Source organism: Porites lutea, chromosome 5, assembly GCF_958299795.1.
Source record: "Porites lutea chromosome 5, jaPorLute2.1, whole genome shotgun sequence".
Classification (NCBI taxonomy): Eukaryota; Metazoa; Cnidaria; class Anthozoa; order Scleractinia; family Poritidae; genus Porites; species Porites lutea.
Genome location: NC_133205.1, coordinates 11371146 through 11395362, shown reverse-complemented (window position 1 = coordinate 11395362; position 24217 = coordinate 11371146). Strand labels below are relative to the sequence as shown.

The window sequence follows — 24217 nt, the reverse complement described above, 5'->3', positions numbered from 1 at the left end:
GTCAGGAGGAGGTAGAAGACGATGGAGAAGGGCCAAGCATGGCAATGCTTAACGCCTGGGGGTACTCCTTGGAATTCTTGGTGGGCTGGCCAGCTGCCAGGTTCTCCACTTCCTGACCCTATTTCAAACCAAAAATCTTATTTCCCACACCCGTTTTCATACCTGGTCTCTAAAATTCATAACCATTTTCAGAAATTATGTGACCAGTTTAGAACGCCAACAAAACGATTTCTTAAAATCCAATTAATATTCGCATATTACTCTTTCTTTGTCATTCATTTGGCACTATATATCTATATATCTGATTCCAGAACAAAATGGGCAAAGGTTATACCCGTTTTCAGACTAAAACGGCCCAAAACATACCCTTTGGGGCAGCATATACCTATATAGCTTATATAAGGTAGCGGTACCATGGGAGTGAAGATGACAACTCTGATTTAGTTCTGCAAGAAATTTGCTATTCCAGTGATGAGTATAAGCAGAAAGACGAGGAAACAGATCAGAGAGGGGGGGCACAACACCTTAAAACAAGAGCCGCAAGACATGGAACAACTTACCTATTAAGGCAATTTTTTTGGATACTCCGACAAACTACTTCTCATAATGAGGTGTGTTGTTCATATCATTCCCAACTACTTAAGGTGACTCGACCCAGTTTTTTTTTTTTTTTTTTTGGTGGGGGGGGGTACCATCCTACTTTGAAGCTCTCTGGTATCCCCACCTTTACTTTTATCGTAAGTCTAACACATAGAATGGATAACATATAGATCAATCTACAATATAACATAAAATTTTTGGCGATCGGAGTAAATGTCACGTGGTTACAATACCACGCCCCTTTGAGGTCTGAGTCGAAAATAACTGCTGTTGCCGGCATTTTTTTCGTGAAAATCTCTCGGCTACGCACACTGTAAATTCAAAAGATCTGTTTCAGCCCCAAAGTGTCAATTCAGCCCTGCAGGCCAAAGTCTGATTCAGCCCTTCTTGGAGCCATTTGAGCACAATTTAGGCCAAAAAAGCTCTATCAAAAGGCTATTCCAGCCCACGGTAGGGCCCATTTCAGCCCTGGGACCAAATCAGCCTTAGCTAATTGGACTGTATTGGCCCTGATTTAAGGGAGCCAAATTAGACCCAAAAATAGGACTGTATTTTACTCACCGAAACGGCCCTGTTTTTAGGGCTAAAACAGATCTTTCTGATTTAAGAGTCCTTCTCACGAAAAAAGCATTTTCTCAAAAATTCGTAGTTTTTTTTCCTTCAAATTTTTTCAGGGCCACAATTGATTACCTAACTGCCCGGACTCGGAATTTCATGGTCATTGAAAAACTGTGACATTATCTTCTATAAGCCCAAACTTGCGTAAACATTGAAGATTTTTAGCGTTTTGGCTGAGTTTGTGCTTTGGGAATTGTCTATTGTTTCTAGTCTGTCATTATACCCTTTATGAGTTTCTGATAACACTACATACAAACATGTAGTTGCACTAGAAAACAGTACAAAAAGTAACAACATAACAAAGTTGTTAACAGAACTCAAAACGGCAATAGAGGTCATGAAAAGAACAAATGTAACTTTTAGTTTTGCAGTTTTGCTAATATTAGAATATCAAAGTCAACATAATACTTGCTTTATGATAAATCTCACTCTAAAACAAATATAACTATAATTCCATATTCAATTTTGTTACAAATTTTGGCTTCACAAGCTAAAAAATAGAAAAAATAGGTGGTTTTAGTTAAAAAAATAGGAGAAATAGGAATAAGCTCAAAAAATAGGAAAAAATAGTAACTGGACAACTTGCTTTGCTTGCTTTGCAGCATACTTTTCATCTTTTCCCACAGGTAGCCCAAGCTCGAAATATAAGAATCAGCTGTTGGGTAACATTCAAAATGTAAGGATTTGTATGGGAAAAAAGCTTATCGTTTCTGTAACCTACCAAAATGAAAGGATTTCAATGAAGAACAGCTTACCTTACTTAAAATGTGTGTTACGTCTCTCCTGTGTGGTCCACGGGCCGATTCATGGCCGTTTTATGTAAACGGTTTTCTCTCTATATAAAGGTTTACCAAGGTTGGTAAACCTTTATATAGTTATATAGAGAGAATCCGTTTACATAAAACCCATAAAACGGCCCGTGGACCACACAGGAGAGACGTAACACACAATTTGAGTAAGGTAAGCTGTTTTTTATTGAAATTCTTTCATTTTCGTAGGTTACAGAAACGATAGGTTTTTTTCCCATACAAATCCTTATATTTCGAATGTTACGCAACAATGCCGATGTTCGCCGATGCTCATATTTCGAGCTTGGGCTACCTGTGCTTTCCCGAAAGAAAATGTATTTATCATGGGTTATGTAACCTTTTCTTTTGGGGTGTTACATGGTATGCTGTTCTGTTGCTTCATTTAGTGGTGGGCTATATATTTGAGTTGTTCTCATTTATATTCATTCGCGTCTTACGACCGTCCCTACGCCCTCAAAATTATGTCCGATGTTGAAGACGTTACTCCAGCGAGCACAGATTTTCCTGGCAGCGACGTTTTGCTGCCTTCGCTCCCTAATCAACCTTTGTCTCAACCTCTCGAAGCTTCAGTACCAATCCAGTCTTCAGAATCCAGTGATATAGCGTCCGCGTTCTCTCTATTTAAGGATTATTTAGACAAGAAGTTGGGCGCCTTGAAACGCGATATTCAAGACGAGTCGTGCAGTAATACCGATTCTGTGGCCAAAAAGCTTAAAGAAGAATCCAAGATCACGTTTAGATTCGAAGGTAATAAGAAACAGTTTCAATTCAACTCCGACCTTGCAGAGAAGGTGAAGTCGGCGTCAGTTGCTCTCGGGAAGAGAAAATTAGACCTTGTAAAAACTCACCTGGAAGAACTAGACTCTGACATCAAGAAGCGCAACAAACTTATCAGACTGGCAGACAAGTTCGCCGGCGGTTGGGATTTGGTGAACGAGTATTTATCAGACGAGATGGCTAGCGGGTCAGAGGACGAAAAGCGTATCCGCCGTGCCGAGCATAGGGCCCTTCGTAAACGCAACCAACGCCAACAGAAAGCGAAGCCATCCAAGCAAGGTTATTCACAACTCCAATCATCTACCGCAACCACCGCGTTTGCTGGCCAACATTCATCATCCTCCAGACCTATTTCTCGTACTTTTGGCGCTTTCAGCAAACCAAGATCAAGTGATATTTGTTTCGCCTGCGGCCAGCAAGGTCATTGGACATCTCAGTGTCAAGTTAATCCTCAAGCCAGATCTTCAAGCTCGGGGCCGTCCTTTCCTAGTTCTTGTGGTTTTTCGGGCATTGGAGGTAAATAGGACCACAGAATTAAAAACTTGTTCTCCAAGGTTAGATATTAGCTTTACTCAATTTATTAGACATGTATCCTTCTTATTTGGAGTATTTCAGGGAAAGGGATTCTAGTTCATTAGTCGATTTCGATTATAATCGTAATCTATTTGAATTTGAACAGAATTACGCATTGCCAGTACTTAAGGGTAGACTTAGGTCCTGTTTTAGTTATTGGCACACTATTGGTGCCAATAGTTTTGTTATCGATACTATTAAATTCGGTTATCGGATCCCATTCATTACCACACCTTGTCAGGCGCGTTTTTCTAACAATCATCAGTCAGCTCTTAATAATGCGTCTTTCGTAGAGTCGGCTATCGCTGAATTAGTCCACACTCACGTCGTCGTTGAGGTGCCCTTTATTCCACATGTCGTTAATCCACTCTCTGTCTCGATACAGTCTTCAGGCAAGAAGAGGCTTATTCTGGACTTACATCATGTCAATCATTTTATTTGGAAACAGAAGTTTAGGTGTGAAGATTGGAGAGTTTTATTATCATATGTTAATAAGGGCGATTACCTTTTCAGTTTCGATCTCAAGTCTGGATATCATCATATCGATATTTTTCCGGATCACCAAACTTTTCTGGGTTTCTCCTGGGTTTTTTCTGGTACCGTTCGGTATTTTTGTTTTGCATCACTTCCGTTCGGTCTAAGCTCAGCCCCATACGTCTTCACCAAGTGTCTCAGACCACTCGTTAAGTTTTGGAGGTCTAACGGGATTAAAATTGTTGTGTTCCTCGACGATGGGTGCGGAAAAGGGGATTCACTGCCTATGGCCAAGGAAAATTCATTGTTTGTGCAATCATCCTTAAGCAGTGCGGGGTTTGTTGCCAACTCCGCCAAATCACTATGGAACCCCACTCAGGTGCTTGTTTGGTCGGGTTTAAACTGGGACTTAGTTATCAGTACCATTTCTATTACCGATAGACGTATTTGCAAATTTATCGCTCTGATTGACAAATTTCTTCTATCCGCACCTTATGTTACGGCTCGGGATTGTGCCGTTATCGCAGGTCATGTTATGTCCATGTCGCCAGTTTTGGGTAACCTGACTCGTCTCAAAACCCGTTTTCTTTACAAGGTCATAGAATCCTGCCGTAGTTGGGATTCCCGTTTTAATATCGGGCTTCATAATGATTGCCTCTCTGAAATATTTTTCTGGAAAAACAATATCGTTAGTCTTAATACGAGACCTATTTTGCCTTATAATGCTCCCCTTTTGTTTAGCTATTCGGACGCTAGCGACGTCGCCTGCGGGGCTTTTGTTGTGGGCACTAATGAGGTGTCCCATCGTATGTGGACCGCTTGCGAAGCAGCTAAGAGCTCTACCTGGAGAGAACTTAAGGCTATACAATTTGCCTTAAGTGCGTTCAAAGCCTCGGTTCGGGGTAAGTGTGTAAAGTGGCATTCTGACAGCCAAGGGGCCGTTCGTGTTGTGGAGATAGGGAGTCCTAGTGCAGAATTGCATTCTATTGCGCTTGATATTTCTATTTTTGTCGAACTTGCAATATTACACTTATTCCCCAGTGGGTTCCCAGGGAACTTAATGCTTGTGCTGATGCGCTTAGCCACATTGTAGACTTCGATGACTGGTATACAACCCCCGAGTTCTTCGCACACTTGGACCACCTTTGGGGCCCACATACAGTCGACAGGTTTGCGAATGCTGCCAACGCCCATCTTCCCAGATTCAATTCTAGGTTTCGCGTACCCGGCACTGAAGCTGTTGACGCATTTTCAATCTCGTGGAATGGAGAGAATAATTGGCTAGTCCCTCCCGTCCACTGCATTACTAGGGCGGTTCAGCATCTCCTTGTATGTGGTGCGGTTGGTACTTTAGTCGTCCCTTATTGGCCGTCTAATGTGTTTTGGCCTTTCTTGTTCGCAAATGCTGTTCAATTCCGACCGTACGTCCTTGACTACATTAATTTTCCCGACCCCTCAGGGATTTTTGCCCTTTGGTGTTATAAAGATTCACTCACTGGTTCAGACAGGTTTAACAGCGCGGTGCTGGCAGTCAGAATTGGCGCTAAGGGGCCTTAGTTTTTTCAAGCCGAGTGGCTTTATGTTGGCTCACGTGTTTTTTATTCCGCTCGTCGGTTCATTTGTCCTCGTTTCGCATGAAACTAGCTCGCCGAGTGGCTTGTTTACCGTCGTTTTTGAGCTGGCCCATTCGGCCTTAAATAGTTTTGCATCCGGTCAGAGGCATTACCAAGCGTCCATTTTTTATTGCCGTATTGACTCCCAGTACGTGTACTGAGGAATTTTGCCATATATTTTTGTTCTTATCCTCGTAGAAGTTCTCAAAGATGCCTTGCAGCCTAATTTTCAACAGGTTGAAGACGGGCGACTCCGGGCACTGGTTCAAGATCTCCCCGCAGTTCTTCTTAAATCCAAAGCCGACAGTACCGCGAGGAAGTACGAAAAGGGCTTCAATACGTGGAGAAAATGGGCTTCTCAGTTTAAAGAAATTGTTATATTTCCCGCTTCTAGTGTGCACGTTTCATTGTTCTTTCTTAGCTTGATTCAAGAATCTGCTTCTTGCAGTACTATTGACGAAGTCCATTATGGGCTCAAGTGGGTGCATGATTTGGCAGGTCTACCCGACCCCTGTAATTCCTCGTTAGTTTTACCTTTAATAGAATCTGCTAAGAGGCTTCTCAGTATCCCTGTTAAAAAGAAAGAGCCTGTGACCCCCGAGGCTATTCAGCTTTTATTTTCTAAGTATGGATCGTCTTCAGCTAGTTTGTCTGATTTACGAGTGCTTACTTTGTGCGTTTTAGGTTATGCAGGGTTTTTTCGCTTTAACGAGTTGGTTCAGTTACGCAGGTGTGATTTTCAGTTTGAAGATTCTTTTATGAGAATCTTTGTTCATCGAAGTAAGACTGACGTTTACAGGGATGGGGCTTGGGTTGTTATCGCTAAAACTTTAAAGGCATACATGTCCTTATTTATTAGTTCAACGATATTTTGTGGCCGCTTCTTCTTCAGCAGACAGCGAAGAGTTCATTTTTCGCCCTCTTGTTTTTCTTCGCAGTACCGGAGCTTATAAATTGCGCGGGTCTGTTCCTTTGTCTTATACTAGAGCGTGGGAGATAGTGCTTAGCGCTTTCGATTCCATCGGCCTTCCCAAGCAAGACTACGGTCTCCATAGCCTTAGGGCCGGAGGCGCCTCCGCTGCTGCTAATGCTCGAGTGCCTGACAGATTGTTTAAAAGACACGGCCGTTGGAAATCAGACAAGGCAAAAGACGGTTACATTAAGGATAGTGTTTCATTCATTGTTGTCGGTTTCATTATCACTGGGTATTTAATTTTCCGTATTTCCCGTTCTTTTAGTTCGCACACGGCTCGTGTTGACACACCCCAATTGAGGTTGCTTGTTACATGATAAATGTTTTATATTCGTTTGAGCGGGGTAGCGAATTAGAATATAAATGTATTTATCATGGGTTATGTAACCTTTTCTTTGGGGTGTTACATGGTATGCTGTTCTGTTGCTTCATTAGCGGTAGGCTATATATTTGAGTTGTTCTCATTTATATTCATTCGCGTCTAGCCTGTTCCAGGCGTTCAGATAGTGGGGAGCGGTGCGAAGAAAAAAGGAGCGCTAAAAAATAAAAGCGAGGGAGGGGGAGAGGTGAGAGAGGGAACGCCTGTTAGATTTGTTTTAAATAGACTCATCCGCCCACTCAGACCGCGTCGGCTGTAGGTGGTCTTCACTTGTCAATTAAGACTGATGCTACAGCCCCATACATTTATTATTGTTCTTAGGAATAAATCAAAATTTCTCACCTCAAAATTAATATTATCTGTACATAATCTTACTAAAAACCTAATGTAAGACTTTCAGACAATAGAGAACGGGATAAGTAATTTATTTACGGCTTGAAAACATGATTTCAGCGTGTACGTGACAAAAAAATTATGAATCAAGTGACAAACAAATATCGCTCATTTCGATAGAAAGCCGTTTCAATACAGATCGTTAACTCGAGCAATGAAAATGCCCAACAAACGAAGGGAAAATTTACTACTCGATGATTGAGTGGACCTCGTCAATAGCGATAGCTGCAACTTGCTTTCCAAGCTTTCCTTTGAAGTCCTTTTGTCCATTCCTTAGCCAACCACGATTTGTGACTGCAGTACGCCTTTGAGTGAATTTTTAAGGATCATACAATTTCACAGCTTCCACTCTTAACGGCTTCATCCACATCTTCTCCCATCATTGCCGCCGCTACTCCGATTTTGTTCAAATGTTCCTCTTGGACCTCTTGGTCTTTCATGATGGCAATCAACGGAGTTACCACAACAATCGTAAATGGTATTCTATCCTGCCTTCATTCCAACGCACGCTTTATTCGAGGAAAAAGCTGGAAAATAAGTCTTTTTCCAAAGCCAGTCGGTGAAATTGCGAAGACATCTATCCTGCCGACTACGTGTTTTAAACAGTTCCTTTGCTCTTCGCGTTTTAGCCTCCACGTTTGGAAAGTCACTCAGCTCTGTGTTTGTTGCGAGCTCGAATTCTGGACGGGACGTAGAGTCTGTCATCATCGCCATATCGCATTTCTCGCTGTGATCGAAGACGCTCCACTGTTGACAAAAACTGTGAAAATCAACCAATCAGAGGGTATACCAGGATCTGGTATACCGGAACGCACTTCTGTTAAGAATTCTTACAAGCGTTCCCGCACCTCTCTCCCCAGTCCCCCTCTACTTTTCATCGCCATCTTCACTTCGCACCGCTCTCCACTATCTGAACGCTTGGAACAGGCTAATTCGCGTCTTACGACCGTCCCTACGCCCTCAAAATTAAATACCCAGTGACCAGGGGTTTCTCTTAGACGTAGTTTTTGCATGCTGCTATATGAAAAGTTTAGCACGTTTTGTATGAATCATTGTTACACGAGCATAGTTTGGATCATTTTGTTGGGTTGTTTTTCTTGCTGTAATTTTTTACATTTCCGAGTTTTCATTCTGTTTGTTGTATTATTTCCATCCATTCTGTTGATGAAGGCATAATAAAGAGGGTGGCACACGGCTCGTGTTGACACACCCCAATTGAGGTTGCTTGTTACATGATAAATGTTTTATATTCGTTTGAGCGGGGTAGCGAATTAGAATATAAATGCATTTTTTAAGTCTTGAAGAAAACTTATGAACTATAAACCGGAAGAAAGAATTCCGACTTTTCACTGACTTTGACAATATCAAAGATTTTCCCTGACTTTTGACTTTTCCCTGACCTTGAAAAATTTTCGTTTTCCCCTGACGTTTCCCTAACCGTGGCAACCCTGGTTCCTGGTTGGTACTTGCGTGCCAAATACACTGACACTTGAATAAGAAGTGTTTTTTTTTTACCAACGTTTATTCATCATACAGGTACAAAACCAATATTGGCAACACAGCTTCTAAAAACATCTGTTTTCATGCAAAAAAACATGTTACAGTACATAAACGCTGGAATGGATGTGAAATCTAGTAGAATACAGAGTTTACCGCTACCATTTCTGACATCTGCCTTTTTTAAGCTATCAATTTGCCAGCACATCAATTTGCTTAAGATAAGTATATTTCCGTTTAAAAAGTTATTTTAGTTTTCTCTTCATTACATATACTAAGCCTTCCTGTTTAAATGATGGAAGTACATTACCTTAGCACTTACTCTGGGCGATAAGTGTAAGATAACCTTTTTTTCTTTTGGAGTACGCAACATACACAATTCCCATTTTACTTTCGTTCTACTAGTTTCCTTTAACGAAGGATTAGAATGCTAAAAACGTGAAACAGAAGATCATAAGATCCTTTCTAATATTCTTACTATTCTTTCGTGTCAACGTGAGAGAAAAACGAAAGATAGCCTCTGGCAATTCACACATCTAAGGGTGTTACAAAATGTCAGCTTTAAAAGCTTTTAACAGTAAATTTCGCAGCATAAAAATAACTTAATAAATGACTGATGCAGATTGTACCATAAATTACTCAAGTTCATACTGGCGATTTAAGTTGCAACAGAGATTACAAGAATTTGGGTTAAAAAAAATTTATCACACTGGAATTTGTTTCAATTTGCGTGATAATGAGAAAGCTAAAAAAATTTTCCTGGCTCTTTATTTTACACAGTAAAGATATAAACCTAATCATATTCAAAGTGTTATTTTCACTAGCTAGAAAGCCCACAAGCAGAAATAATTACTACTGAATGATGCAGCCTTTGGCAGTTTCTCCCTACAAAAAAAAAAAAAGAACAGGAATAGTTATTGCAGTTTTCCAACCACCTTGGATATTCGCATAAACAAAACAACTTTCTTTAACTTACCAGACATGTTTTGACGGTAAATCCGTCACCTTCAGTGTTACATATTGTGAATCGCCGTTGAATTTAAACCGTGCGCGATGTTACAAAGTTCGTAATATTGCGTACTTAAAAGTTTAAATTAGTAACATTATGGAAATTACAGGGAAAGTGTTGTTTATCTTTAAAGAGTTTCTCCCCGTTACCTACAAATTGGGATTAATTAAAACCTTGATTGATGGAACCTCTGAGATAAACAACACTTGGACGGGGTTCCAAACTGACCTTCAAAAATTTTTGTCATCCTACAGAAGAATCTCTTCCTTGAGAACCTTATCAACAAATGCATTTCTAAACATATTCAGACATCAGTCAATGGAGGAAAAACACAGATCGCTTACACTGAGCACTTCTCAGTCACAACAGAGATGGATATGCAAACTTGCTCATCAATTATGTAAACCTATTGATATAAGGTCAGGCTTCACTTCTTTCAAAATCAAGAAACTTGTTAATGTGGAAAAAGTTGTCCCTGAAGGGCTTCGCACACCTGTGGTGTATAAATTTTCGTGCGCAAGTTGTAATGCTTGTTTTGTTGGTAAAACCAGCCAACACTTCTCCACTCGAATACGCAAGCACTTATTTTCCGACAGGTCTTCGAACGTGTTTAGACATCTGCAGAGTTCAGGGGCTTGTCGACCATCCTGCACACGGGATTGCTTCGTGATCCTGGACTCTGCGGCTACTGAGTTTTAAGTTAAGCTTAAGGAATCCGACGAAACCCGACCTCAATCAGCAGGTGAAACACATAAACCTGACTCTCACCTTGTAAGTTCCTCAATGTCGCTAATTCAAACTTGACGTAAACAATATTGTTAATGCAAAGTGACGAACTTTGTAACATTGTGCGCGATTCAACGAAAATTTCACATGTAACACTGAAGACGACGGACGTACCGACGAAACTTGTCTGGTAAAGAAAGTTGTTTTGTTTATGCGGCTATCTATATTGTTGTTGCTATCAAGACACTGGATATATATTGACAAAACAACTCAGATTTGACGAGAATGATTTTTCATCACGCCTTGCTTTTATCAAAATCTTAATTAAGGATTAACAGTTATAACGTCAGGCTGCATACACGAAATAAAAGATATCTTTCTTGGAACAAAAAGTAAACACGGCTTTCTTCAGGGATTAAAAATAGAGATCATTAAATAATTTACAGTCAACTCTGTTTTAACAGACACCTCTATATAAGATGGACACTGCGCTAAAAAGGACACCTATAGTTGATCCCTGCCTTCCTTTGTTTCTCTCTATACGATGAACATCACTCTTCGACGGACAGCTAACGCTGGTCTCAAAGATGTCCATAATAAAGAGAGCCGAAGGTATAACAAAACAAATTGCTATTGAGCTTGGACAGTCAGTGCGAAACAAAACGGGGAGCAGTTACCGCGATCTTAGCTTTAGACAGCCAATATTTCATGTCAACACAACACACACAAAAATTTATGCCACCATCTCCAGCGGTAAGTAATAAAGAACAGCACTTACTTCACGGCGTCCTTGCATTCTTGGGCTGTCTGTGACATCACTCCTTATTACACTAAATTCTTCAGTAACTGCGGTTGCTGCTTCCTGCGATTATTGAAACATCAAATTAACACAAATAAAAGTATTTCAACGTGTCAAGAAAGCCAGCAAAAAACAAGTTTCCTTTGTAAAACAATTTCTTAGAATAATCCAAAAATAGGGGTCAAAGTCCACTCAGTTTAAGAGGTGTGGTTCACATAACATCACAGAGTCTCTCCACTTTCATATTCCAGTTGGTATAAAATCTTAACACAGGGATGGAAAATGCTCGCTCAGGAACAGAATAGGTTGGAGAAAAATTGTCTCTTTCTCGAACAGTAACTCCCTAAGTTAGTACTGCCGCAGCTTACATGTTTTCTTCTAAAGTCAGTTCAGAAAACACTTATACACATTTATAGCGTTAATGATTTTTTCAAGTGAAGCTAACACATCATTACTTGTAAGATAGTTTTATTTATTTTTTCAACACAAAAATACAAACTCGACGAAAAAAATTAAGACACCATTGTATTTACAGTGATGTTTTAGGATACTTTATTTCGTTACAAAAATGTACAAAATAATTCTGATGAAGTCTGCTGATTAGAATACTGTTATCAGAAAGTTTCCGATTTTCATTTTTACTGAACACCCTAACTTAACTATACACTGTAGCTAAAATTCTGTGTGAAATGCCTCTTAATAATTGCAATCTTGTTACTCCATCGTAGAAATAGACTCTACCAATAGTTGTTAATTGAATTATTTACATGGCTGCAGTGGTATTGGGTCATGCAAAAAGAAGAATTGTTATGTTTAAAGTGTTTGAGATAATAAACTTCTAAACAGTTCTACAAGAAAAACAAGCAAAATCTGAATATTTAAAAGAGACACCGACTTGACGGGAAAGAAGTTCAAGTTGAAAAATGTTTTCCTCCTCATCCTCATCAGCAAAGTTACAAACACAGACACAAACCTGGCCATCAGCATCTCTTAAAACTGTGCTGGTATCTTTTCCAACACCCCAGTTTCCCTTTTGTCTGAAAAGTAGCTCTGCTGGGGGTTTATGCTGGCCGCCACCTTGGGATGCCCAGATCTATAATTTGACATTTCAGTAATTTTTAAAAACTTAATAAAATAACAATCAATCCCTAGTGGGGGGCGGGGGGGCTGCTTTGGAGAATATTCACTGATCATATGTCTTGTTTAAGTTTGTCATGCCAAATTCTTTAAATGTTTCAAGCTGGTTGCTAATGAAAGGATTCCTTGCACCAATGTGCTTGGCTATAAGGCTATGTCAGGATGTCAGGTCAGGGGGGTGTAGTCTTGATTTCTCCGCTTAAGGCTAGCTTAAGTCTCAATCTGCCTCAGTCATATAGTTGAGTGTCTTTTTGATAGACTCAAACATTTTTTTGCTCATTAGGAGTCAAGAAGAGAGCCAGTTCAGAAGGCTTATGGGTAAGAGCTGATTCCTTCAAAATATTGGCTGTTGGCTCCTTCATTTAAGTCAAGTTAAGCTAGCTGACCTACACTTCCCGACCTGGACCTCTGCTAAAAAAAAAACTGTTACAGTTAAGTATATAAGGTTAGCAAAGATTTTTAGACTTGAACAACTCCATAAATGGTTTAAATATCCAACTGTACAAAATATCATGGTAAATTAAGACATGTTTTGTGCATTTTTATTTACTAATGTAGTTGATAATAATTACTGGTACTCAGCAGGCTTTTAGCATGCACACTGAAGACTGGACATCCACGAGCATGTTTTTCCATAAAATTATAACAGATTTAGTGAATTGTCTTGAATTTCCTCAAAATCTAGACTTTCGAAGGACATCAACAAAACAACACTGGTTATATTTTACTAGAGCCATAAATTCATGTAGTTACAGTGAGTATGTTAAGGTTTAGGGTAGTTACACCTTATTTTTCCAAGTGGCTATTTATGCCCAAGTGTTGATTCAATTTCAAAAGGAGGTATGTAGTTTTAGAGAAAATTACAAAAGTAAACGCTGTATCAATGTCACAAAATGGGTCATAAAATTAGCCACACAAAAAATTGGAGCCACACAAGGCTGCTTGCTTGTTAACAGGTTTTAAAAAACAAACAGAGAAAAACCCAATAAGAAGACTTACCGTCACATGGGAGCCACTTTTTAAGACATACTTCGGGGTGAATTTGTAAATGACTGGAGGTTCACCATTCACCGATCTTTCAACAGTCCAGCCACCAAGAGGAACATCCTGAGAAAGGCCAGTGAATATCAGGTGTTAACAGTATGACAAGCTCTATCCTTATCCAAAAAATTAATAAGGATGTTTGGAATTGGGAAGAGAGTTACTGCAGTATTTGCTGAAATACATGTAAAATGTAACACTGGTTCATGCACATGTAGATGATTATTAATTTATCCATACTTTTTTGTTCTTGCACAAGGATACAAAATTTTCTTTGAAGGTTTTCAGTGAAAACACACAGCAGTTGCTGAGCTGAGTTGCAAAAATAGGCACACACTTTGCACACTCACACACACAGAAGGGTTGAAACTACGTTACCACAGACGTTTTTCAGTAGGAAGTATATATTCTCAAATTCCAAACAATATATCAAAGGACCTCAAGCCAATTTAGCAGAAAACAACAAAAATATTGATATCAAAGGACCTTAAATATATTATTAACAAAGAATGCAGATGTTGCACTTAAAAACTCTGAGAAAACTTACTTTCGCACCACTATTAAACAACTTGACATATCTGCCATCAGCATTTGCCTCCTTGATTTGAATATAACCTTGACTTGAATACTTAGTTCCTACAGTTTCTTCATCAGCGCGAAATCGCTTGACAGAACGTCTACTAGATTGAGAAGAGGCTCCAAATACTGGTGATGCTGGTGGAGTGATGTTCAACCTGAATAAACAAAAATGTTTGTTATCACAAGGAAGACAGCTAGGCTTTGGATTTTACAGGTACTATTTTTCCAGGTAATTTTCTACATGAAAATGACTCTTAAGACAGAACCACGCATAACTACTGGTTTCAAATTAATAATGTTCAGAGCTTGTACTACTTGTGACAATATCAGTTTTAATTTCCAAAGACAAAGGAAGAGATCTACCAAAAATTACTGAAATGTGTGCAGTTTGGTCAAGCCGGCCAGAGACTGAGACACCAAACAAACAAAACAATGAACATGTAACTGAAACTGCAAAATTTGAAATTTTTGTTTCACTGTCCACCTGCATTTGTTTTAAAACTATTTTTAAGATCCTTTGCTATTTTTCAAAAGTTTTTCCTACAGAACTGAAGCAAGCTTACAAAAGAAACAAACAAGGGAAAAACAAAAGTAACAATAAAACCTGCCATGCCACTTTTCTATTAAATTTCAGACATGCACACATTGTTACAGACTGTCAGACCTTGTCTCCTCTCCTTCAAGCATCTTCCTGTATGTTGCAATCTCTAAGTCGAGTGCTGTCTTCACTCCCATCAGGTCCTCATAATCTTTGAGGGCCTCATCAATTCTCTTTCTCAGCTCTCTGATTTGAGCATCTCGATTAGCAATGGCCTCATCAGCTCTTGCTTGGTCCCCTGCTCGCAACTTTTCTAAATCTTCAATTCTTAGAATCAAGCTTGCATTCTGAATGAATTAATGAGAAGGGTTTTTATACAATGCATATGGAATATAAGTTATAACTTACCGTTTTTCCCAAACTAAAATTTGTACCAAGTTTTAACCTTATTGTCTGATGGGAAGCAGCTGAAATGATTTTGAGTACATGTAAAATATATGTTCTGATCAACCCCACCAATATGCAAAAAAAAAGGAAAACTGTTTGCAAATAAATTGGATTATCATTCAAAGCAAATTTTTCTTTCTTTTCCTTGGCCAAGAGCCCACCACGAGACCTGCAAATAACTGCCTACAAATAATGGTCTGCTCATGCGCAATGCCGTCCAACTGTGTTTGGCTTCAAACAATATTCTGCACATGCGTAAAGGAAACCATGCTTTTCTCCTTCTTGCGATCACTCTTGCGTGAAAATGGCAGATCGCTTCGCTTCCCGAGGATATTCATTAAAAAGACAAACTCGGTGATCTAATGATAAAACAATTATTGAACTCGGTTATCGCAAAATATCGTGATTTGCCAGTGTCTCACATATCAATTATTTGCCTCCGCCTTCGGCTTCGGCAAATAATTGATCTGCTTGCCACAGACAAATCACGATATTTTGCTCAACCTCGTCCAATAATTGTTAATTACTGTTTGATGAAAATTCACCTTATTTACTGATTTAAAAATAAGTTCAAGGTAAGCAATAATAATTATATGAATCAATAAATCAATAAATCAAAAGCAAGAAGTCCTTTTCAAAAGATACTTTTTAGAGCCTTAAGACTGTAAATAACTACATGTACATGTTACGGGTCAAATTTGATTTTCTCATTAGTTTCACTAACACTGTATTATGGAGATGAAAAAAGAGGCAAATATTCTACCTTGGACTGCAACTGGCTTAAATCCGATTTGAGGTTTTCAACTGTTATGGATAGAGTTCTCTTTTCTTCTCTAATAACTGTCAGCTCCTCAACATCCTTGGCAGACATTTTCTGTAGCTCATCATACTAAATAAAAGAAATAAATAAACTCACAACAAAACAGGGCAAAGAAAAACTGCATAATGTATACCACAAAAAGAGCCATTTTAGCCTGTTGCTGAAAAATGGAGATTGTCTGATACTCAAATTCAATCTGCTAAAAATTTGACCCTTTAACATGCAGTGCTTTTGATAAGAACCAAGAGCTAATGACAGACGTTGATTACTTGCTACAATTGGTGACAAGATTAGTCGAGACACTTAGCTCTATACTTAAAAAAGGGAAAATAAAGCTTTCCCTCCCCCATCCCCTCCATGTCATGTTGCGTCACTGTTCAAGCCAGAAAACAACAAACACCCCAAGAGGTAGGGGTGTGGACTGTATTGTTCTCTGAAGTTACACCATCTGAGGACTTAAGTCGGGAATGTTTTCCCCTAAATCGAAGTAACCAGAGAAAGATTCCTTTAAACCTTGTTTATACAGTTGATTAATGTCACCCCTTCTGTGTTAAGGTAAACTGATTACAGAATTCCTAAGCAATATCAAATTAAAACACAAAGAAAGACAACCCTCTATGTTGGCGTTAAAGGGGAACACCGCTCTGCTATCGGCGTGATGTTCGACTTCCCTTGTGACAAAAGCGTGATGAGAGCCCAACCTAAAAACATTGATTAACCATTGGCAAATATCAGAGCTAAACCTAATCGCAATAATATTGAAAGAGTGTGAAAACACAAAGCTTGGGAAAGTCGCTGCAAGACCAAACCGATAACCACATAGGAGAGGTAAACCACATTTTATTTATACACCAACAACACCTCCAAAGGGACGGAGAGAGGGAAAAGGTACAAAATTTATGAGTAAACTGTTAAGTAAGCAAGGCAGCTAAGTGAATGAGGGATTTTGCCTAAAAACATAACCTTGTTATAGCTAGACATATGTCTAAAGCTAAGCCAATGGACGATGGCATGCAACAGTGTTGCAAGAACACAAGCTGTGTACAACTGAACAAGAAATGAATTATGGAGGTATTTAAGGAATCTAGCCATACAGGATGAATGTTACAAACGTACTAGACGGTGTTGCAACATTTTGACCCTGGTACCTGTCTATACGATTGTACTACCAACGATAAAACAAAGATATTATACTATTGTACATTAATCACCCGAGTGGCTCTGCTCATAACAATAACAATCCCCCGGAGCTCTGGCACATCACGCTCCATTAACTGCGATTTACTGTTTCACTGTAAATCTTTATTATGCTGACTTTACATCAGCTACAAGATACTATAATAAATTGAAGCATGATATCAGAAGTTACGGTATATTTCTTATAAAAATACTCAAATTTCTTTTCTTCTGGCCCACCCCATCACTGCAATAGCCCATAAGTTTCAGAAGTGGCTTATTTAATATTTTGAAAGCCAGGGGCCATAGGCCCACATGCCTGTTTTGTCTTCTCAGTCTCTGTAGTTTGCAACTATTTTTGTCAATTTTTACTTGCCAGGGACCTAAAAATACGTATTATCTGTCTTTAAATAAAATTTTATGCGACAATTTAGCCTTACATAGTTTATGAGTACAGTAATGTGGAAAGAGGTTAGGAACATGGAATCGAGGGTACTGATTTGAATTTTGAATTCAAGATGGCGTCTTTAGGTAATGTCGTATTTATTGATCGTCGTATAATGGATGTCACGTTCTTTATCTCGTTGACACAAACTTTTTTCATCAGCCCTCTTCCTCCCCATTCCTGCCTCTTCCTTGTTCCATGGTTTGTATTTTTCAGGCGGTTGATTGCCCTCACCTTCAACGGCAATACATGATTAACGAAAGTTTCAGTTTGTATTTGTATTGGATTTCCAGAGTTTAATAAACCGGCTATGTGCAAAATTTCACATAGCCATTTTTTCTCCATTATGTTGTTTGTATTGCCTTTTCGAACAGAGCACAGCACATATTTCATTCTGAGTAAGGTTTGCCATTTTGTGGGTAGATTGAAGCATAAAAGAAAATAATAATAATAATAATAATAATAATAATAATAATAATAATAATAATAATAATAATAAAAACAACACTTGCCACTTGGGATATTGAAGCGTACCGGTACTTATGAACACACTGTAAAGTACGTTTTTAAACAGCCATACCTTTGAGCTATACAGGTTGTCAGTTTCATCTCTGTATTGCTTCGCCTCAGTGTCATACAGATCTCGAAGTTCTTGCAACTTTTCTTGTAAGATTCCTTCAAATTTCGACTTGGTATCTGATTCAATTCTAATGTGCTGTGATTCCACACTTTGAAGCTGTGAGCGGATCTCAAGAATTTCCTAAACAAAGGAAAACAAGTTAAATAGAGGCAAGTAAGTAACCACAGAGGACAGGGTTCAGTTGTGGGGTATGATTGTGGCCTTACAATCCAGTCGCAATGAAGAGGATAAGTAAGAAATGTTACTAAGAAGCCATAGTGGTCGAATGAGGACAAAAGACGACTGTGTCACTTAAACAGTTCATGGAGCTGTAAACCGACAATCGGAGATGTAGAAAACACGAAAGAGTAACCAAAGGATCCATAAATTAATTTCAACTAATTAATTTACTTTTAATTGAAAACAAAAGCCAATTGCTTAAGCCCGTAAAAAAGTGACTCAACTAGCATTAGGATAATTTAAGTTCATTCTTGTACCTTGCTATACATTTCCTTTTTGAAATTGAGTTCTTCATCTTTTGACTGCAGTTTGTTCTCTAAGTCCACTCTGCTCAGTGTTTCTTGTTCAAGAGCATATTTAGCAGACTCCAGAGCATCCTTCAGTTCTTGGCACTCTTTTTGTAAATCTTTTACGACATCCTCAAGGTTCTTAGCTTCTCGGTTCACTGCAGCCAGTTGTGCTTCCTTGTCGGACAATTTTCTTTGAGCTGCTTTTAAGGCATCATCAGTTCTTTTATGAGCTGCTACCTCCTTATCATATCTTTCAAAAGATAAAAAAAAAACACTATACATTAACCAGTTTTACCTCCATTACCTAAGTATTAAGTCAACAACAACAACAACAACAAAAAGATATCCACACCAAATTTTGGAAAACAATATTATCCGACAGTATTAGGAATAACCAAATTTTTATAGTAGTCCGTGACAAGTTTCCAATCCGGCCTCTGAATTCTCCTTAGCAATAGCAAGGAGTGACTGACAAAACTATGGATTTATGAACTAAGATAAACATATCAATAACTTTGTTTTATCTACCCAGGCCTACAAAGACATATTATCAGCAACCAAAGGGCAACAACTAAATGATAATGCTGAAGGCAGGACTGTTATCCCAAAATATTATGTAAAATGACTGAAGAGTGCCTAAGAAAGGAAGGAGAGGGAAAATGTAGAAAGGGAAACAAGGAAGAAGAAAGGGGGTACAAAGGAATGCTTCAAATAAAGGTCTCCATTTCTCCAAACACCTGTGGCTGCCAAGTTCTGATTTGTAAGTAGGATACAACATGACAGCAGCCAACAAAGGAGATGTTAAGTGAGAAATGCATCTCTAGTGAAATCTGGCCAAAACATTATCTTAATTTAGGAGTTCACAATGAAGTTAAGAATCACTTGCTTGATACACCATGTCATCCAAGAGCAGCCAGCAGTAGGAAAAACCAACATTTTTCAACAAAACCTTCTTTTTTAACCAGTTTTCCACCAATAATGATGGAAAATGCTAAAATTGAGATTTACAACAAAAAGCTTCTTTTCCTGTTAACTGATTAATAAGCTTCATTTTTTGTTGTTGCATGTGATCAAGCAGAAATTTGTTTTTCTTTTTACTGGGAATATATGTCAACCTTATCTTCTTGCTCTCTTTCCTTGGCATTTCTTTTTTATATATAGTTTTGCTACCATTTTTATCATCTTTCCTTCCTATGGCATTATGCTAAGCTAAATTTCCAGGAAAGGGGGTCAAAACTTCATGTACCAAACACATGACATAAAACAAAAAACCTCCTTGTTTTCTGTTCAGGGAAAAAATCTGCTTGGTATATTTGTTTCGTGGTTTTTGTTCTTTTGTTAGTCTTGCTTGCATAAGCAGCGAGACTCACAATCGGCAACGCGTTTTTCACCCCAGGGGGTAGTCCCTTATATAGGCTATATAGGTATGTGCCGCACCAAAGGGTATGTTTTTTAGCCGTTTTGGTCTGAAATAGGGTTTCAATTTTGACCATTTTGGTCTGAAATACGGTATGGTTTGTGCACTCTAGTCTTGAATTGGGTATGTTTTTTAGAAGAATAAGCTACTTCATCATTTGGCGATAGGACCATTTCCCTTTTAATGTTTACGCTAACTACCGTGTATGTGCCGTGACAGCTTGTCACACACCGGGCTCCAGGGCTTCAGGTCTGAAATAGGGTATCAAATTTTTTATCAGGTCTGAAATAGGGTAGGGAAAATCACAGACTTTGGTCTGAAATAGGGTAAGGGTTTCAGGAAGCGTGCTGCACACCCCCTCCCAATTTTTCTGGAAGTAGCCCCCGGAATTTTGGGACACAAAAGGCAGGTCTTTGTACCAGGCGTTAATTGCGGAGACTGTGGAAACTGGGACTGAGAATCGTGATCAAAGCCACCCATGTTTTGCGAATAAAACTTGGGAAAGATTAAATTTAGAGCTCTTCCGAAACGTGTCGGTCCAAGAATTCTATCCCTTGAAAGTGTTGATTACTTTGGAGCAAGTGAACACTAATGAGTGGTAGAAAAGAAATAAGAATCTTAATTAGCAAAATTGGGATGGTCAGGTGTTGTAAACTTTCAATGTATGCAAATGAGTCTTGAGCATGATGTGATGAGCATGTGATTTATTTTCGGTGATGATTGAAATGACATGCCATGTAAATCAATTTTTCGATCTCTGGCAATGATGTAATTTCTCTGGAAGCAAGGCCCTTGAATTTTTGTCTATTTATACACACGTGTAGCCGCGACCGCAGAGGTATTTTTGGTCGTCTGTAACATGCATACTAAATCAATTCAGCAACAAATAAAAAGTATCGACGTCTATAAAGTAGAAAGTAGAAAATCTTTAGTGAGTAAACCATGTTTCTTGTAGAATTAATCCCTTCCTCATTTCTCGATCTAATCTCCAAGCAGGCGAGACGTGATGCTGCTGTAAGCGCTTTCTTGTTATGTGACATCTGTGTCCCGCACGAAATAAATACTGGAAAGAGGGAAATTTAATCTGGAAAGAGAAGTAGATGAATGGCATTTTTCCCAAGTAGTAGGTGTGTGTGCAACTCTGTCAGGATAGGTCAGAAGTTATTATTTTTATCAACTGTATTTACTGCTTACCAAGTTAAAACAGTTCACTTGAACTGAAAGCTAATTATCGGTTCAGAAATCATAATCTGCATCGTTCCACGAAGAATGAAAACGACCCACCCGTCTCCGAATTGTAAAGCGTTATTATGTATAGGAATTAATGTTTAACGGATGAGTGATTTACGACTAACCTTGGCGATCATGCTGGCATGTCAAACAAAGTTCACACGTCCCATAGTCTATTTTTTACACATAATAATTCTTGTTGACACTAACAAATTCTGTTAGATTGCACAAAACTTGAAGTTATTTTATTCAATAGAGAAAGTCCATGTTCAAATAAGGGTCTGACGACAAAGCAGAGCCGAAAAAGGCGCGCCTTACACATTTTTAAAAGCATCGACATCCATCCAGAGTGAGAATTTTTGAAATTGTATCTGCTTTGCACGGTATTTACAATTATTCTTGAAATCGTCAACAAGTGTTACTGCGTTTATTGGACGGAATGATCCATCATAACACAAATTCCTTTGCAAAAAAAATAATTTCCTTGCAGAGAGCTTGAAATGTTAAAACGCAAGATTGTCGTGACTAAGCTAGGTCGTCACTGGTGAGTAGCTGACTCACGAAACCGACACCATCTTGATCTCTCTTATAAGGATTATAATGTTGATTACCATATTATTCATTCGAGTCTAAAGACTAAGAGCACATTAATATAAGCACCCAACCACACGTGCAATTATTGGTTCTAGAATATATTATTCATGCTCCAACAAGACCGGCCTTGATCGTGTCAAAAACCATTTATACTTTAAAGCGAAAGATTATGTGTTAAAACCGCAGTTTAAAGAAGTAATAAATTCTTAGTAGTGTGCAGTGTAGAGTTCCTGGGAGATAATTATTTAACCATGAAATGCCAACTACACTTATTAAGCTTACTTCTTCTTGTAGTCATCGGCCAGTGCGGCGTTCTTGCGATTCTCAATTTGCTCGCGTGCTTTCTCCTTGGCGGTTTCATCTAATAGCCTCCTTGCATCGGCCAGTTCAGATTCATACATACCTTTAACGGTTTCGACCTCTGTTTTTGCTCGCGACTTTGTCATGGTAATCTCTGCCGTTAATTTGGTGTTAGCTTCTTCCAAAGACCTCACTCGATCGATGTATACAGCGAGGCGATCGTTTAAGTGCTGAAGTTCTTCTTTCTCTTGTACTCGATTCATCTTGATTGGAGACGCTGCTCCAAGTCTCTCTGACGGTGCAGGAGTACGAGGCGAGGCCGCAGTGGTAGCCATTTTTGAAAGCAAGCTAAAATCACAGCAAAACAAAGTCTGAACCACGACTCCGAGTACGGTAAGTCAAGAAAGCGCGCTCAAACCGTATCAAGTTTTGGCGGTTCTTTCGTAGCACGTGATGTAAATCGACGAATCAAAACATGCGTCCTTTCAAAACAAATAATTGATTGGTTGAGTATTATAGGCGTGATTCGAATTTGTCACGCTCAAGTGAGACGCGAATTTAGAAAATTCTTGAAACAAATCAGAATGAAATATAAAGGTAAAGATAAGTGGGTGTAAAACAACTACATTTATCTGTGATGTAGTAAATAACCTAACAGACAGTAAATAAAGAGCTTCAAGCAGTTTGTAATTTTAGGGTTATAGCTAAACTCAACACTGAACAGTCTTTAAAACAACCCAAACCCAAACTTCAAGCCACACCCAAAGGAAAACTGGAAAATTGTAGTTTGGTGTGGAAGAACCTGGAAACGTGAACGTGCGGATGTTAAGGAAAAACATTTCAAATTTACATTCATTTCTATCGCTACAGTTCAATGACATTGTTGTAACTTTATGCATATACTAATAAACTGGCTGGATACAAAATCAAGGAAGTAAAATGGTGATAATAACAATAATAATAATAATTTAAATCTTTATACAGGAAGTCGCCATCATCCCTGGGTGGTTTTCAGATACGTTTAATCTTGCTCAATGTTGGATCAAAAAAGATCGTGATCGGCCAAAAATTAATAACAAGTATAAATTATCGTCAATTATAAAATAACTGAGATAGTACGCGTGATCTGATTGGTCAAAAACCTATGGTTTATTATACCGGTAAACCCATAGAAAAAGGCATCCGGACAACGAGCCATAAACAAAACCGGCTGTTGATCTGCAAACAACGATTTTAGAAAGGCTAAAAAACAGAACAAGTTACTTACCCAGCCCTTCTTAATATTAAAAGCGTTGGTTTCCACATTTTATTACTGAGCGTCACAATTCGCTACTGCCATAGCTTTAGAAGTTATAAAGTACAAAGCTGGAAAACAGTTTACATTTCACGACGATGCCAAATCGCAGAGAAAGACAACAACTGTGTGAATTTCTGGTGTAGAAAGTCTCTAGGAAAACTTAACCATGAGCCAACAAGCAACAAAACGGATAGTTTTAGCATTCTTGATTTATTTTAGCTCAAACTTAAATTTCTTAATGAAAGAAATTGTTCCAAAAAGAGATCTCTGATCAAGATATGGTACAAAATCGGCCGCTGTAAGTTGTAAACAAGCTGCCAACGATGATGAAAGATGACAGAGTTTCGGGCTGGTTTTTTCCAACATTTGCACAAATTATTCGGTGACATCGATGTCATAACCTACCTCAAACCACCTCACTTCACGAATCGACAAATATTAACGCCAATATGTGGCTACGGCAAAGAAACCTTTCTCCACCACTGACATATTTCCATCGTTCGCTGTAAGTGCATATAAAGTTACATGCGACAACTTGGCAAATGCAGCCACGTCGTTACCGCAGCATTTCTTGATCATAATAAAGTCCAGAAAACAGATCTTAAACCACTGCGGCTTGTTAAAAGTGAATGAAGTCCTCTATTACAATAGCTGCCAGTTCCGTCTGTAACAACGAAATTCTTACGGATAGACTCAACAAAGTACAGCTGCGTACAGTCTGATGTTCAATTAATTTCTACTTCTGTAGTAAACAAACCATGAACGTATTCTTTCATTGTACGTTCGCATGAATATGTGTTGACTTTT

General features: G+C 38.7%; 1 protein-coding gene across 1 annotated transcript; it reads right to left on the bottom strand.

Annotated features, from left to right (window-relative positions):
* Positions 1–8917: 8917 nt before the first annotated feature.
* Positions 8918–22531, bottom strand: LOC140936973 (lamin-B1-like). The gene is made up of 10 exons (XM_073386485.1): positions 22096–22531; positions 18540–18822; positions 18004–18183; positions 15746–15871; positions 14662–14882; positions 13966–14152; positions 13377–13484; positions 12214–12333; positions 11220–11303; positions 8918–9591 (listed from the first exon to the last, which is right to left on the bottom strand). The coding sequence occupies exons 1-10, from the start codon at positions 22446–22448 to the stop codon at positions 9559–9561; spliced, it is 1695 nt and encodes a 564-aa protein (XP_073242586.1). The 5' UTR covers positions 22449–22531; the 3' UTR covers positions 8918–9558.
* Between the last annotated feature and the right edge of the window lie 1686 nt (positions 22532–24217).

Coding starts and splice junctions, on each gene's coding strand:
- LOC140936973 (XM_073386485.1), bottom strand. CDS start 22,448: ATGGCTACCACTGCGGCCTCGCCTCGTACTCCTGCACCGTCAGAGAGA. Junction 18,823..22,095: donor GCCGATGACTACAAGAAGAA/GTAAGCTTAATA, acceptor ATCTTTTGAAAG/ATATGATAAGGAGGTAGCAG. Junction 12,334..13,376: donor AAAGTGGCTCCCATGTGACG/GTAAGTCTTCTT, acceptor GTCAAATTATAG/ATCTGGGCATCCCAAGGTGG.